Below are 18198 nucleotides of genomic sequence, written 5' to 3'. Positions count from 1 at the left end.
TAATTCAAATAGCACTTAGTATATAGAGGGTAGGAAAAATATTTTGGAGCGAGTGAGCGAGCGCTAGGGAGTTTTAAAATGGAGAACAGATGACTCCAGTGCCAGTGGCCTCTGTGGTGCTGCTGGGGTTAGCTTGTGAAGGCCCCCCACAGGCTCCTGTATTTGAACTTGGTCTCCAGCTGATGGCACTGTTATGGGAGATTGTGGAACTTTTAACAGGCGAAGCCTAGCTAGAAAAGTGGGAAACTGAGCAGGCGGTGGGAGGAGAGGCTCTTGAGGGATACAGGGCATCTCCCTTCATATTTGACTTTAGCTCTCTCTGCTTCCTCGTCCGCCCACATGTGAGGACCAAGTTGCACAGTAGGCTCCTCACACCATGAGTTCTCCACCGTGATGGACTGTATTTCTTGAATTATGATTCAAGAAATAAACGTCTCTTTTAAGCTGCGTCTGTCAGGCATTTTCTCACAGCACAGAGGAAAGTAAACAACACTGGTACCCTTGCTTATCTGGATCTCATTTGAATGCTAGTGATTCAAGAACATAAGATAGGGGGTTGAGGGCGAGGAGGAGGATGCCCAGGAAGGTCAGCCAGCAGGTACTGGGGGGGGGTATCCCTCTTCAGGAAAATACCGGAATCAGGAGGGGAGAGGTGGGGAATTTGGGGAGACATGGCATTTTACCACAGGTTTTCCTTCAGTTTTTAAAACAGAGTTTCTAGATTTATGCCTTAAAAATGAAGGCACAAAGGCGAATTGTGCTACAACCATGAAGCTAGTTCTGCTTTAAGTCTTAAAAGGAAGTTCCCGATTCAACTCCTCGGGTTAAAACTACACATCCTTAAGTAGAGACAATGAACAAACAAACCATAAAGGACCCTGCATTGGTTCCCATGGAAACAGAGCATCGGCTGATAACTGGGACTCACCTGTGTAGATATACTCCACATAGGCAGGGTGAGTTTTGCTGAACACCTCTTTCACTTTTTCTATTTTATCAGGTCTTATTTTTGTCGCAAACGGTGTGTACATAACTGAGAAGGCCTCGGCTCTGGTGATGGCTTCCTCAATCATGGCCTGGGAGGCAGCAAAAAACGCAGTTGGCATCAATAATAACATATGACTTTTTGAGCATGTAAAAATATAATTACCTTTATGGATGATTTAAAAATCTATATACTGTACAGCCAAGATAACATATTTTTGGTCTTAAATATTCATTAGAACAAAATTTAATTAGTTTTGAAAATACTAGTTCATATTCAGAAATCCAATTAACTGAAAAAGTTTGTAAACAGCCACCTGTACCCCGAGCTTGTCTGAAGATTAAAAATAAAAATTCTATTTTTCAAGGTGTCATTTTCTTTAGTTGATTTAGAAAATCAAATTCTTCATGCCAGCATTTAAACTAACCTACTGATAAATAGACATTAGTGATCAATTTATTAAAGTGTTTTTAAAACCATCTGGATTTAAGTATTTTTATATAAAAGCTGGCAAGTTGGACACATGTGTTATTCTCTTCTTCTGAGAGCTAGGGGAGCCCTTTGGAACAAGGAGAGCCTTTCTCCACTTTTCCCAGGCCAGCATCTTCACCTCCAGACCACAAGTGGCATTCAGGATGGTTTGAGCTACTTAAGATACCTCTTTAAATTAAATTTGCTTACTTACTGTTCTTACCAGAGACCTGCCATCACCCCCAAAGTTTCTGTTTTAAATAGTTCCATGACTACTTGTAAGAGATTTAAAAAGTCATGCCAAGTTCTAAGAGGAAGCTATTCCTAAAATTTTCCTTCTGAAAGAGGTTTGAAGGCTGAAGAAAAAGGTGTGTCTGTAGCTACCTCAGTTTTCTGAAAAGAGCACAGAAGTGTATTTTATTAACAGTCCACATTTATTTGTAATAACAACTTCCTCTGACAAGACTACCTATAACCAATAAGAAAAAAAATAGATTGAAACTGTGTAACTGTGGAAAAACCTAACAAACAGCAATTTATACCATTATCAATATAATATTTTGAGAAGCATTAATATGATTAAAAACAAATTTTTTTTAACTTAAAAATGATCTAGGGGTACATAGACCCTGTATAGTATTCATGCAGGTACGAAACATATTTTGAGTACCCCCCTGGCCCCTCACCTCTCATTAATCCCCTTTGTTCCTCAGACAGTTTAGCCTCTCCTTTCACATCATTATTTTCTATGATTTTATGTATCTATGACATCTAGGACCCACAAACAAGAGAAAGAGGCTGATTTAATTCACTTAATATGATTAACTCCAGTTATATCTGGCTTTCTGCAATTGACATAACTTCATTCTTCTTTATGGCTGAAAAAATTCCATTGTTTTTATATATCACCCTTTTTTGGTCTTTTTGAGACAAGGTCTCCCTATAGCCCTAGCTGGCCTGGAACTCACTATGTAGATGAGGCTGGCCTCGATCTCACAGAGATCCACCTGCGTCTGACTCCCAAGTGCTGAGATTAAAGGTGTGCACCACCATACCTGGCTATGTATCACATCTTTATAATCCATTCACTGTCGTTGACACCGATGTTGTTACCATAACTTAGCTGTTGTGAATAGTGCTGTGCAAAGCATGGATGGGCAAGTGTCTCTGCGAAATGTTGACCTACAATCTTTTGTGTCAATACTGAGACATGGTACATGCAGCTGGGTCCTAAGGTAGTTCTATTTTCAGTTTTTCCTGAGGAACCTCTATACTGATTTCTACAGTGTCTGGACTGGTGTAGACTCCCGCCATCAGTGCCTCAGAGTTCCTTTGTGAATCCTTGCCCACTTTTGTTGTTATTTGTTTTCTTTTTTATTGTGAGAGAATGACTTTTAATGAATAATATCAATAGCGGGCATCAACCCTTACTTGAAAAAGGAAATCTAATTGAAAATTTGGAAAAGGATTAATTCTGGAAATTATTGTGTTCTCAGTTTTGAATCTGCACCCATTCTTGTGGTAGTACCATGCTGTTTTTGTTACTATGGCTCTATGGTGTAAACTGAAATCCGGTATAGTCTTTTTGCTCAGGGTAGCTCAGGTTTTGTCTCTCTGGGCCCTTTGTGCTTCTGTATGGAGTTTAAGATTGTTTCTATTGCTGTAAAGAATGATATTGGAATTTTGATAGTGATTCCATTGAATCTGTGGATGGCTTTTGGTAGAATAATCATTTTCACAATGTTAATTCTTCCAACCAATGAGCATGGGAGGTCCTTGCATTAAGTCGACTTAAACAAAGTAGCCTAATAGAGTGTATTCATTGCTTGTTCCATGCCTCAGTGACTGCATGTGGCTTTTAGAATCATCTGTGTTGTCTACAAAAGGAATTTTTCTCTTTATGATGTGAATCGTTCTCCTTCCTCTGATACTGACATTAGAAAGATTTGTGAATAGGCTTCAATAAATGCTTGAACGATTGAGTGACAGAAAACATTGCTCATAACATTGCGTTTGCAAGTTCAAAAAATTGAAAGGGTTGAAGAATAGAATTGTGGAGTTGCCCATGGCTGTGAGTATGTGGTAGGGTCTGGGGCTAGTGTGGACCAGCTTTGGAAGGCTAACCAGGACAGTGGCAGGCTGCAAGTCTGGAATTCAGAGATGCAAATGAACAGCTCCAAGATATGTGTCCTTCAGTAAAAATAAAGAGAAGGAGAACCAGTTCCTTCAGTGTGTGCTCACAGCTGGAGCCAGCCAGGGAGGGCTGCTTCGGACCAGGCCGGTGCAGTCACTTGAAGGTGTGCAGGGCCATCCGCAGGAGCGTAAGGCTGCTGTGGACTTCATATTAGGGTCACTACTGGGCTTTGCTGTTTAGATCATTGCTGGCTCTTGTATTAGGAAGCTGGGGCTACCATAATAGAGGACCATGGAGTGAGGGGCTGAGAACAACAAAATTTATGTCCCCAGAGTTCTGGAGGCTCAGGAGGCAGCAGGCTTAGCTTCTTCTGAGGCCTTTTTCTTTCTCTTGGGGATGGTTGTCTTCTCTCTGTGTTTTCACATCATCTTTCTTCTCTGTGTCACTTTATTTTATTTATTTTTGCAGTGCTGGAGATTGAATCCAGGGCCTCCTGAATTGAGGCATATGCCCCACCACTGAGCTACATTCTCAAATCCATCTTTGTGCATCTTAATCCCCTCTTTATGACAACATTCATATTGGGCTAGGGTCCACCGTAAAGAACTAATTTTAACTTAACTTCTTTCAAAAATCCTCTCTAAATACGGTTTCGGAGGCACTGGGAGTTAGTACTACACTTGAATATATTTAACTGAGGTGAGGACCAAAGTCAATCCACTACAGTTTTTAATCCCCCGAAAGCTTTCTATTGGTTTTTCTGAATATCTTGGCATTGGGCATTTTGTCTTAAATTCTGGCTGAAAAAAATTAGTGAAGGTATTTAATCTTCCAGCTTGCTTCCAGAAAGATATTAACAGAATCCCAGTCAGGACAGGACGGGAGAAACATTCTCTCCACCCCAGTGCTTTTCCAGTCGCTGGCAGAGCAGCCTGGCAGCGTCATCTCCCAGCAGGGATGACAGTGCTCAGGCCCAAGAACTTGCACCAGCTTTTCTGCACGTGGTGATGTGTGATTTTCACATGGCAGTTCATCTGCTCATGGACAGATCTGTGCCCTTGGTTTATTGCTTCGGGCCTTGCATTCAGGTCTTCATGTGACTTTCACACTAGAAAGACTATGTTTGCAAGAGAGGGGGCTCCTTTCCACCAGGAACCAGCAGGTGCTTCTTTTCGCTCCTGTTCTATGCCCTGGACATGCCTAAGTGGGTGAATGAGTAGATCGCCTACACAATGGATGAACAAGAACTCAATTTCCCAGCTGGGTGCGCTGGCTCATGTCTAGGATCCCAGCCCTTGGAGAGGTAGAGGTGGGAAGACCAGGGATTCAAGCCCAGCCTTGGCTACATGAGACCCTGTCTCATTTTTTTTTCTTTTTTAGAACAAGAGGATACTTGCTCAAAGGAAATACTATAGCCTTAAGGAAAAAAAAGGATTCTAACCATAGAATAGAAATAAGAATATGGGTTATCCTTGTGCTCTGGATCCTGAAATATCCTTGATGTGTTTTAATGTAGAGTTGTTCGTTGTTCTGGAGACAGAACATCTTGGAACTTTGATCCTGTCCCATATTGCTCTTGTAAAAGAATAGACTAACAGGATACACATTGCTCAGACATGCTGTTATATTATTAGAGAACTGGTTAATGAGACAATCTAGGAAAAATTTGAAAAATTTGATTATTTTGGCTTAGACACAAAAAAATTGTATTTTCATTTTGTAGTGACAGTAATCTGTCAATTAGTTTTATTCCTGGGCTGACAAAAAGACATAAAATGGCATATATTAATGGGATACCATGTTTTTTTTGGGTGCCCATTATACCTTATCAGTCAGGGTAAGCATACCTGTCAGCTCAATCATTTGTTAATTCTTTATGCTGAAAACCTTCAATATCCCTCCAGCTTTTGGAGATAGTGCACAGTTGTCATCTCTAGTCATTTGCAGTCATACAATCAAAAATTATTCCTAACTAATTGCAACTTAGTACTCATTGACCAAAGTCCCCACCCCCAACCCATTCTCCTCATCCTCAAGGAACTGTCCTTTCTTTTAAAAAAATTTTTACTTATTTTATGTGTATGAGTGTATTGCCTGCATGTGTGTAAGTGCACCCATGTCATGCAATGCCTGAAGAAGTCAGAAGAAGGTGTCAGATTCCCCTGGAACTGGAATTATGGACAGTTGTTAGCTATCATGTGGGTGCTGAGAATTGAACCTGGGTCCTTTGTAAGAGTAACCAGTGCTCTTAATGGCTGAGTCATCTCTCCAGCACCAAGGAACTGTCCTATCTTCAGTTGCTATGAACTAACCCCTTTTTACATCCTGTATATGAGATTATGGGCTCTCTTGCTTTCTGTACCTGGCTTATTGCACTTAACATAATGGTCTCCAGTTCCATCCATGTTGCAATAGTTCAAGGGATATCATTCTTCTCAGATTTTTATTATTTTTAAATTGTGTATATGTGTGTCTGTGTGTGTATGTGCATACGAGGGAAGTGCCCACAGTGGCCAGAAGAGGGCATTGGATTCCCTGGAGTTGCAGTTACAGGTGGTTGTGAGTCACCAGATGTGGGTGTGGGGAAAAGAACCTGGGTGCCCTAGAAATGCAGTACATGCTCCTAACTGCTGAACCATCTCTTTAGCCCTGGTATCATTCTTTGTATAGTGGGATATATCCACCAATGGTACATAAATCCATGATTATATCCATCCATATAGTCTCCTTACCATTTATCAATTGTTGGATACTTAGCTACTTCTCTAGGGCATTGGGCATAATGTTGCAGTAAACATAGCAGTGGGGCTGGGAATTTATAGCTCAGTAGAGTGTTTGCCTAGTATGTGCAAGGCCCTGGTTTGGGTCCCTACCATTGCAAAACAAAAACAAAACAAAATGAAACAAAACAAAAGCATGGGATATTTCCTTAACAAATTGATTCCGTTTCTTGTGGATATATAACTGGTCCTTAGGTTGCTGGATAATATGAGAGATCTGTTTTTAATTGTTTTAAGAAACTTTATATACATTCCCAGAATGGCTGGATCAATTTATAATGCTATAAACAGTGTGCAAGGGTTATTTGTGTGTGTTCTTTCTTTTTGATGAAAGTCATTCTTACAGGAGTGAAGAGCTATTCTGTTGTGTGTTTGATTTACATTTCTATGATAGTGATATTGAGTATTTTTTTCATGAGTCTGTTGTAATATTTGCATGTTTTCCTTTGAGAAATGTCTATTTAGATCTATTATGTACTTTTAAATTGGGTTATTATTCTTTATTACTGTTTTGCTGTTGAGTTTTTGAAGTTCTTTTTATGTTCTAGATATTAACCCCTTATGACAGATATAGTCTGAAAATATTTACCCCCCATTCTGTATGTTATTTATTCACTCTGTTGAATGAATGAATGAATGAATTTTGCTGTGCAGAATGTTTCTAGCTTGATATGAGGTAATTTGTCTATGTTACTTTTGTTTCCTATGTTTGGGTGGGGGTTTCTAAAAAAGTCCTTGTCTGTCCTGAGTGTTTTCTTTATATTCTAAGAATTTCATTGTTTCAGGCTTTACATCAAGACTTCAACCCACTTATAAAAGTTAGCCAATGGGGAGGAGGCTGCCAGGCCAGTACCAGCTTGATTTCTCCATGTCCTGTGAGCAAAGTATGTGATTTCTTCAGCAACAGATCTTACCATCACATTCTGATGGGCAACCAAGAGCATGGTAGTATCCTGTATTGATTTGGGGCCTCTGGGATCCCTCTAACTAATAACTTTTATAATGCTCAGAGGTGCTATGCAGCCTGCTGGGAGAGAAAAGTCATCAATAGTGTTACTCAGCCAAGAATCCTGTGAGCTACAGTAATGACCAGCCTGGCAAGATATGCCCATTGGTGCAGTAGTGGTATGATTGTTATGTGTGCAGGGGTAAAACTGCTTTCTGTTTGGATTTAAGGCCCATTCCACAGGTGGGAACTCATTCCTGGTAGTGTAAACATAGACGGGAACCCATAGCTGAGGAGGTCATAGGCCCTAGGGGACAACTCACTGCTATTATCTTGCTAAATGGACATAGTACCAAACTGCCTTTTAAATCTTCATAGCCACAGATTAGTACAGCTCCCAGCCTTCACCAGAGAAGTTTCTTTTTCAGTGCAAAGTAATTAATACCGAGACTCATAACTGGTTCAAGGTGCAGAGAATAAGTGACTTTGAAGCACTCATCTTTAAATGGGACACATATGACTCCTCACAAGTTTCAGGGAACATCATGGAAGAGGGGCTTGAAGGAGTTTATGAGGTCAGCTGCAGAACAGTGTCTTCTGGATGTGAAAGAGCCATCTTACTCATGAACTCACAGCACTGTGGTCACCTTTACAAGACTTGCACAGAGTCAAGCCATTCAACATTCAGTGTGGATGGAAGAGGGGCTCATGAGGTCCCACTCCTACCTCAGGAGGCTGCTAGGGAAGGGGTTTTTGTCAGTGGTGTGGGTCCTGGTAGGTTTCCCATGTTCAGTGGATAGTCCCACAGCCATGTATATATGGGCATGTCTATTTGAACTCAGTGGGTTACAAAAAAAATAGAGTATATGAAGTTTGGAGGCAGGAGGACAAGAAGCTGGAAGGGGAGGGTATTCAGGAGGAGTTGGAGAGGGAAATGGGGGTGGATACCATAAAAATATATTGTAAACATGTATGAAATTCTCAAAGAATAAGTAAAAATATACTAAAATTAGAATATTTTGATATAACAATATTAAAACACAGATTTTCATTTAATTTTAATAGTCAAATATGTTCCTTGATTTTGAAAATGAGAGACCAGATGTGGATTCAGCAATAAGCTGTATTAAAATGGAAGCAAATTTCTAATGGTATTTTAAATTTGACTTAAATGTTCTGCAGTTGAATCGCTCTTCCCTAATGTGTTTCTCTGATGTCTGTAGATGTGGCATGTGTACAGAACATGGGGGAATAATTGTGTCCTGTTGTTGAACATACTATGCTGCTAATTATGGACTCTGTGCTGCTATTGAAAAGGAAGCTTTGAAATGAATGTTTCTATTTGTGGGTCCCGGTGACTCTCCATTTATCAAGTTTTAAATCTTAGAATTCCGTAAAGCAAGACTCTATGTGGTCAGCTCATTTCTTCTACTAACAATAACTTATAATAATTTATTTTTGTACTTTAGCTAAGTAAGAAAAGTCACTTGCTGCCTTGGAAATCAACTTGCCCAGGATAATTGTGTGACAGAGATGACAGATGAGGAAAAAGGAGAGCTCTCCTCCAAAGGTTAAAGTAACAAAAGTGGAGGGGAACAGATGACAAAAATTCAGCTCTCCTTTCCAGACCTAAGGGACTGGATCTTTCTGTGAAAACTTTATGAGTACTCTAAGGATCATGATAAAACGGGCAGAAACCATATTTCTCAAATGTTTTCAGGATGATGAGATTATTTAATCCCCCATCCCCTATTTTTTTTTTTTTGGGGGGGCTGGTGCATGATGATCGTGGTTCAGTAAGTAGAAATCCTGTAACTTCTAATTAGAAAATATAATTAAATTATTTTAGGCTATCAAATTATTTCTTCATTGCTCCCAATATTAGCCTTGACCACAATTACCATAAATCGATTTACTTAGAGAATTAGATCTGGAGAGAACTTCAGGAATTTTCCATTTTAATTCATTGAACTTGGGGGAGGCTTTAAGAGATTTTCTAAGGATGAGCAGCTTTTTAATTTCATAGAGTTTAGAATTAGTTTTTGAGATTATTCACGTGCTTTTGAAAAATCAAGACTTTACCCTCTGGGCACATGGCAGGAATTTTAGACCCTTGCAAGTGGTTGAGAAAGGTGGGCAGGAATGATGGTTTCCGTGTCTGGGCCGTGAGCCGTTGCTGTGCACGGTCCTCTGTATTCTCCACACCAGTGCTTGAAGACGACTCTCAGCCACGACTCACGGCACAGCTATTGGAGAGATTGAGGCAGGGGATTGCAAGTTCCAAGGCTATCCTGGGCTATACAGTGAGTTCAAGGTTACTTTGAACACCTTAGTAAGACCTTGATTCAAAATGAACAATGAAGATATCTGGAGATATAGCTCTGTGGGTAAAGCTCAGTGATAAAATATTTGTCTTGAATGCAAGAGACTCAAGATTTAATCCCCCCAAAAAGAAGAGGGGGGAAGGGGGGAAGGCATGGTACCTGTTAGAACCAAAGGCCATGTTTATGTTATGGCATTCGTGGCGGACACTTCAAAAGGAGAGACAGGAAAGATGCCAGGAAGACATCTTGCTATGAAAGGAGCCCGCAGCACATAATTTCCGAGCTGCATGAGCTGTCCAGTGTGAAGGGGCTTCGACTTTGCATAACAGAGGCTCCCAACATGGATGAATGGATGGATGGAAGGGTGTTTAAAAAAGGAGAGAGAGGAAAGGAGGGAGGGAAGGAAAGAGGGAAGGCGAGGGAGGGGGGAGGGGGAGGGGGAGAGAAACGGGCAGGATGCAAAGGAAGATGGACCCACACAGCAGAAGGATTATGATCATAGCATCACATTTTATTGTATTATTGAAATTTTGGAGTTGTTGTAGCAATTAGTCTAAATAAATGAAAATTGAAATCTCACTCATGATCCATTTTTATCTGTGAAGCCTTATGTGTTATAAAAAAGTAAAGTAAAACAGTGTTTTAAGAGCTAAAATAACAATCTTTCGCTTGCATTGTAATAAATGCATTTATCTATACTATTTTCTTTGAGCCTCATAAAATCCATCTAGGTAGCTGTTACTAGTGCCTGAATGTTATGGTTCCATTGTTCTATATTCGGAGTAACTGTTATTACTTTCAAAAGAAATTTCCTATACTTGGAAGCTGTATAGTTGAGGCGGGTACCTAGTCTTCAGCGGCTAGCATAATTCTTTGTTATTATATGAATAATAATATAATTTTGAGTGATGGTAATTTAGTGGAGAAAGGAAAAATAAAATTTTATAAGTGACATTTTTCAAATTTAATCCCTGTAAATATGAATTGGTTTAATTTGGAAGATTCCAGTGAAATAGAGAGCAGATTTTCCTAAATGTCTTTCCTTATGACTCCTCTATAAACTTGCTTACTATATCATTTACTCAGCCAGGATTGATATTTTTGTGATTCTTTTATTAATCCAATAGCATGATAGGATATAATATGTAATAATGTATGGTTTGCCCTTGCTTCAGTGGTCAATATTTTAATGCTGAAATATTGTCCTGGCTTTCTAGGTGCTCTTTTGTGAAACAACATTCATTGTAGGTTTTTTTCTAGTATTTATCCAGTATGAGTGTATCTGCAGCTCTGCTAGGAGTCTGTCTTCCCAGTGATGTGACAGTTAGAGATATCTTCATGAGTTGTAAATAAGGTATTTATGTTTTATTTGCATTGTCTGCAAATCACTAAAGATTACATGAACAGGTTACTAAAAAAGAGTCACAATAAATATTGCTTTATGTTCTAAAGTATTTTAATTTCCTTTATTTTTATTTTTTATATTTGATTTATTATTTTTATTTTATATGTATGAGTGTAATCACTGGATGTAGTTGGGTACACGCTTGTCGTGCAGTGGCAGAGGAGGTCAGAAGAGGGCGTCAGATCCCCTGGAACTGGAGTTGTAGATGGTAAAAGAGTCACAATAAATATTGCTTTATGTTCTAAAGTATTTTAATTTCCTTTATTTTTATTTTTTATATTTGATTTATTATTTTTATTTTATATGTATGAGTGTAATCACTGGATGTAGTTGGGTACACGCTTGTCGTGCAGTGGCAGAGGAGGTCAGAAGAGGGCGTCAGATCCCCTGGAACTGGAGTTGTAGATGGTTGTTAGCCTCTATGTGGTACTGGGAATTGAACTTGGATCCTTTACAAGGGCAGCCAGTGCTCTTAACCTCTGAGCCATCTCTCTAGCTGCCTAATTTCCTTTATTTTACAGAATATATGAATGCTGTAGAATTTTAGCATATTTATGTATGTATGTACATAATACACCTATGTCTTATGTGTTTGTGTGGATACACATAAATTCTGGTTTCCAATACAAGTTTTTTTTTTTTCTTTTTTTTTGGCAGGGTCTCCCTATTTAGCCTAGGCTGGCCTCAAACTCTTGTCTATCTTCCTCCTGCCTCAACCTCTCAAGTGCTGAACTATAGGAACAAGCCACTGTGCCTGGCTCAGGAACAGAGTTTGATTATATATGATACTTCTATTAATTGAATAACTGGTACTTTATACCTAAAATTTTCCTGCATGCATTTTTTTTAATGTTTACAAAACTTTATTGAGAATTTCATACATGCACATATGGTGTTTTGATCAAATCCATGCCCACTCCTTCCCCTCCAACATTCCCCCCTCTGAAGAGGTAACCCTAAAATCTTTTAAGAATTAGATAAAAGCTCCCAAATACTTTTGACATTTTTGGCCTTGGAACAGAGTATGTTGCTAACAGGCCCAAGGACATTTTGACTTTTAGCCCAGAAACTGGCTACATTTCTTTGGGATCTTTTTACCCTAACTGCCTAGCCAATTCCTACCTCCTATTCTTATCACGCCATCCTCTGAAGGGGTTACCCAAATTGCCAATAGGGCATAGGGATGCAGACCGCTCTGGCTTCTTTCATGCTGAACAGGGATATAGGGTGAGGCAATTGGAGTACCCTTTCAGTGGGTCTATCTAAAGACTCCCAAATTCCATAACTCTTGTCTCTAAGGGGAAAAGAAAGTTGTTGAATCATGACTAGGAGGTGTGAAGGAGAAGTAAAGGCAAGAGTAATTAGCATTACAAATTCTAGACAGGGAACTAGAAAAAAGTCAGAACAGGGCAATTTTCAAATGTTCATATGAGAGTCCATTGGAGTTTCTTGACAAGGGCTTCCAAAAGCATCCCTCTATTGGGTTCTTCCTCATTTTTCTTTTGTCTTCCAAGGGAGGACTAGTTGGCTGGGAAGAGTGGCTGGATACTCCGGTGAGGGTCCAGTGACCCTGCTCGGCTCTCCTTCAGTGAATGAGTACAACCATCAACAAGCCCAATTGTGACTATGTTTAGTGATCAGGCTCAGCCAAAGTCATGATGATGGTAGTTATTTCATGTAGAAGGAACTGCTGTATAGCATTATCTTATTAAAAGGACCTGGAATTTAAAAGAATTTGGTGCCAGGAGCCACATATGAGGGAGAAAATACATCGTTTTTCTGAGTCTGTGTTCCATCCATTTACCTGAAAATTTCATTATTTCATCTTTCTTTACTGCTGAATAGAACTCCATTGTGTAAATATACCACATTTTTGCTAACCACTCGTCAGTTGAGGGGCACTTAGGTTGCTTCCATCTCTTAGCTCTTGTGAGAAGAGCAGCAACAAACATGGTTGTACAAGTGTCTCTACAATAGGATGAGTCCTTTGGATATACCCTGCATGCATTTTTAATTATTTATATATTATGGCAAAAATTTATTTCCATATCTCTTGGACACAGAGCAGGGGAGATGGAGACAATGCAAGGTTTAATTTCATGATCATGCAACATTGTTTTTTTTTATTTATTTTTATTTTATGTGTACAAGTGTTATGCTTGTATGTGTGTGTAAGTGCACCCGTGTCCTGCAATGCCTGCGGAGGACAGAAGAGGGTGTTGGATCCCCTGGACCTATGGACAGTTGTTAGCCACCATATGGGTGCTGGGATTTGAGCCTGGGTCTTCTGCCACAACAGCCAGCACTCTTAACCGCTGAATCATCTCTCCAGCCCCACAATCACTCAATTTTATAGCCAAGGTTAATCAAGGCATGGTGAGTTCTGGTGATTCATCTGTGGTTACAGTATAAAAATGGAAGCAAGATTTGGGTTTCAGTCTACTAAGCCAACACTTTCTTCTGTACTGAAGGGTATTCATCTTTCTAAATATATTGCAAATTTCTGGAATGCCAAGCACGGGTTTTTTTTCTTTCCTTTTTCTTCCTTCCTTTCTCTCATCCGTATCTTGTTCTTATCTCCAGATAAACTAGAATTAGGCTCTAACCGTGGAACAAGTAGACCACATCAAATCACAATAAGATGAAGACCTCATCAGAACAGTCTTGATACAGAATAGTCATCATCCACACCTACTGTCCACAGGTAAGACTTTTGTGTTCCTCCGCATTGCAGTAGCATGCTCCTCTCAAAAGGAAAATTTGTGAAAACTAAACGACAGGTTTCTTGCTAGGAGAACTTCCATACTGATGCGCTCAGGTTGGTCTAGCTTATTCAGTGACAAAGTACATATGATTTATAAATAGAATTTAAATTATGTTCTTGTTCTAAAGACTATGAATAATTTTCCACTCGTACCTTGGGAAACACCAGCTGATAGAAACTCAGAGTTCCAAGTGTGGGTTTCAGCAGCCTCCAGACTCTTTAGGATGCTGTATGCTTTTATTCCTGATGACTGAAAATGAATCATCTGAAGGTAATGCAGGAACAAATAGCTGTGTTACCTGTAATTATTTCATAAGGACAACTGTGTATTACTAATGGGTTTTAGCCTCTGAGTTCGGTGGTAAATGTCAACACAGTTTGGAATTTTTCTTGTCATGTATTTCATCTCTGCACTTCATTTAACCATGTGACGGTAAGTGTTTCTGTCCCTAGCTGCATGTTGTTTAAGTTATTTGTTTTGAGGCTCTATATCACAAGTGCTCTTGAATTTGTGATCTTCCTGTCTTGGCTTCCTGAGTACTGGGTTTATATGTACCTACCACACTAACTGGCTAATGTGCGCTACTGTGTCTGGTTAATGTGTGTGTGTTTTTTTCTTAAACCGTTTTTCTTGATTGGTTATTTTAGACTGGGATATGACTTGTTAGTGCATGAATCTAATTAATGATAAGAGAAGGACCTGGTGACCCAATTCATAGATTTGTAATGCCTTTTCTACCAAGCATTTGTTTTGTCTTTTGGGCTCCTACTAGGTGAGATGACATTGAGTGGAAAGACCCAGGATGCCCTCGAGGAAGTGTGTGTTGAAGTTGAAAGGATATGATTTGCAAGGTCTTACTTTGTCATCAAATAGCAGCGAGATGTTAGACTGTGTCTATGTGGTTAGTCAGGTACTATAAAGTATTCTGTGAATTTGTTAAAATAATACTGTCTAGAAACTGGACACTCTATCCCCATTTATAGATGAGGAAAACTGTCTCTATCCTACAGCATGTTGTTCTAATATGGTGAGGATGACTTAGCTACTTCAGGATTGAACTGGGATCCAAATCATGTATATGTCAATCAGGGACCCAGACTCTGAGCCATTAGATCCTGAAGATTCACAAATGAGGTCTACAGCTTTGTCTGGCCAACTAAGATAGGTTTCCAACTATGTGAAGAGTTCTTTTCTAGCTCTTCCTAGAGCTTTCCAGTTGCACATGGACTACTTAGCAGAAGATGCACGCTCCAGTGGAGTCCTGGTCCAAGGGAACAATTCAGCTTGGAGGTTAGTTGTTCCTCATGGAGTGGCAAACCCAGTGGTGCACGAGGAAGGGGGATGACAGTGTCCCTGGAACCCATCAAAAGAGATGAGCGCACCATGCTGATGCATTTGGTGTTTTTCCTCCATGTAATTTCTCTTCCCCCTCAAGTTTGAACTTTGCAGGCCAGCCATGGTGGTGCACACCTTTAATCCCAGCACTCGGGAGGCAGGGGCAGATGGATCTCTGTGAGTTCAAGGCCAGCCTGGCCTACATAGTAAGTTACAGGTCAGCTGGGGCTGCAGGGAGACCCTGTCTCAAAAAGACGAAAACAAAAACACTCCCAAAAGACAGGTTTCAACTTTGCCTGCCAACCAGACCTTTCCTTTCTTTCCTCATTTGGTGCAATTAATCTCTTCGGGGCTGTGGTGGCAGATTTCAGGAATTTGATTTTATGGGGCTGCTGTCTTCCTATATATGACTATTGTTCCTATCTCCTTAACATCAAGATGTCTCAGAGGAAGAGATAATTATGTCTATGACAAATGCAATGGCTTGGCCAAAATGGATGTGTGTGTATGCATGTGTGTGTGTGTCTGTCTGTCTCTGTGTGTCCATGTGCTCTGTAATTAGAACAAACTGCAGTTTCAAGTGATAGTAAATAAAATAGGGTGCTACTTTCTTTTTATAATTATTTGATTACTTTTATTTTATATGTATGAATGTATTGCCTGCAGGTGTGTAAGTGTACCTGTGTCGTGCAATGCCCATGGAGGTCAGAAGAGGGCATTGGAGCCCCTGAAACTGGAGTTGTGGACAGTAGTTAGCTGCCATGTGGATGTTGGGAATTGAACCTGGGTCCTCTGTAAGAGCAGTCAGTGCTCTTAACTACTGAGCCATCTCTCCATCCCATAAAGTGCTACTTTCAAGCAACTACAATAGCATTCTATATTTCCTGTTTGGCCCTGGTTTGCTTCATATATGATTGTTACAGCGAACCAATTATATCTCACTCTGAGCCATTGGGCTTTGTACAAATGAGGTCTATGACCCTGTTCCACTGACTGAGGTGTGGGCTTCCAGGAGCAGAAGAAGGAACAGTGAATGAAGTGACGATTTGGATGCTAATCCCCAGGTTTTCTGTGTCTTTGGGTTTGGCTACACACAACCCTGCCGATGTTCCCTCAAGGATCTTATTCTTCACGGTTTGTTGGTTCCAATTTTAGCCTGTGCGACATGCACTTATGTTCTTTTTTTTTTTTTTGGTAAAAAAAGCTTCATAGTTAATTTATGATCCTGAGAAAAATCAAATATGTCAGGTGCTAAAAGTTGGTATTTGAAATGTCAAGGTCTCATTATTTAGGAGAGGGGAAATTGTTATGAAGAAGAAAATGATTCAACCCAGGTACAGGTAGAATAATCGGTCTTCAAAAAATGAGTGAGGAAAATACAGTCATAGGAACTGAAGAAAAGAGAACTTATTTTTCATTGCTGTGCAATATTCCCCAAAGGATGACTGAGTATAAATAAAAACATTAAAAACTTTGAGTTTTACAGATGATCTTGCACCAAGGGAACACAGCTCAAAAAATTTCCTGATTTCTTGGATTGGTTATTCTGTGTCTCTGATTGCTTAAAAAAAGAAGTGAACTCAATTTCTCTGCCAGCTTGTAAATCAATAACACATAAAAATTTGGGGGACCTATAAAAGACAACCATAAAACCTCTAACTTTGGTTTTGCTCATAACAGTTTTTGTTTTTTCTCAGATGCAAAGAAAAACAAAGGAAAAACATCATGTTTGAGAATTTGAAGTAGAAAGCCATGTTTCTGTGTCAACATAATAACCTACTGATAACCTAGGAGAGTCACAGGAATCCTGGACAGCAAATAGCTAGACATAAATTTGTTCAAGGAAAAGGAGGCTCAAATAGCCTCCACCTCTAAAACCCTTATCATTCTCAAATGAGAGGAAATGAAAAGAAATTTAGAGGTTACTTTTCTTCCTTAAAAAATAAAAAAGTCAGAAACCCCCGAAGCCTTTTTAGAAGATAGAAAAAAAAAATAAAGTGAAAAGCTGACTGTATTTATTATGACAAGTTTCCTAGGTCACTTGCCAAAGCAGGGCTATTAAACAACACCACACATTTCTGAAGAAGAGTATTGAGTAGATATTGTGCGGGAGTGGTGGCGGATGAATTTTCTCGCCTGATGTGATGCCATTGCTGTCCACAGAGTCTGAATGGTCCTTGGCGGCTGGAGAACAGATAGATACACAGGCCAGTATGCTGCCCCCCTGCAGGGCACATTCTGAGGCCTTGTCAGAGACTCCTGCCTCCAGATCCTTGTGTGATCTGGAGGCTGACACTGCTTTGGCAGGGGATAGAGTCATTTATTCTGCAGAGTTAGGACGTCAGAGGCAAGCAGCCTCTGGAGAGATGGCACGCTGCACGCTGCACGCTGGCTGAAATGCACACTGAGGTGAAGTAACTGACACTCCACGCAGTGTGGGAAGGAGGCTTTGACACTTAGCATATCCATGGAGCAGTTGAAGGGGGGCGGGGATGACGACAGTGACAGTATGGCCAGATCAAACGTATATCACGGGATCTCAATGTGAATTTGTCTAGTTGTATGGTTCAGTCTCCGCTCTGCCCCAATTCCCCTCTCTTCTTTACCCCCGTTTCCCTTTTCCTTTCACTCACCTAATGCTTGAGACACTCACAGAACATCACTGAGGAAGTACGCAAAATCACACAACCAGCAAACAATGTCACGGTCACTATCTCCTTCACGGGAACACTCAGCCTTGGATCAAACACATGCCTCATTACATCTTTCAGTTAAAAGTGAGCCTCCCCTACTGGCATGCTACCTCAAATAGCATCAAAGCAAAATGAAACACAGGCAGCATTTAACAACGCTGGTAACCATGGAAACATATCATTAAAGAATATATAAACAGGAATGAATAATTAGATGAGAAACTCATTTCCACATTTATCTTTTTCCAAGAGCCAGGAAAGGAAGCTCCCAGTCTCTCGTCTCACTTTGGGCATCTCCTCTTTAGCCTGTGCTCTAATGGAAAAAGAGGAGACTTTGTAAAATGGGAACCTTAATATTGC

At 40.0% G+C, this 18198-nt stretch overlaps 1 protein-coding gene across 1 annotated transcript in view; it reads right to left on the bottom strand.

Annotated features, from left to right (window-relative positions):
* LOC103730820 (spermatogenesis-associated protein 16-like) overlaps positions 1 to 18198 on the bottom strand; it is a 71456-nt gene that overhangs the window by 42156 nt on the left and 11102 nt on the right. Inside the window, exon 2 of the mRNA XM_008829121.1 lies at positions 929 to 1076. Coding sequence (XP_008827343.1) covers positions 929 to 1076 — 148 coding nt within the window. The remainder of the gene's footprint in view (positions 1 to 928; positions 1077 to 18198) is intronic.

The sequence above is a fragment of the Nannospalax galili genome, unplaced genomic scaffold (assembly GCF_000622305.1).
Source record: "Nannospalax galili isolate Female #2095 unplaced genomic scaffold, S.galili_v1.0 scaffold5174, whole genome shotgun sequence".
NCBI classification, from domain to species: domain Eukaryota; kingdom Metazoa; phylum Chordata; class Mammalia; order Rodentia; family Spalacidae; genus Nannospalax; species Nannospalax galili.
Note: the sequence above shows the minus strand (reverse complement) of the source record. Positions and strands in the feature narration are given on the sequence as shown.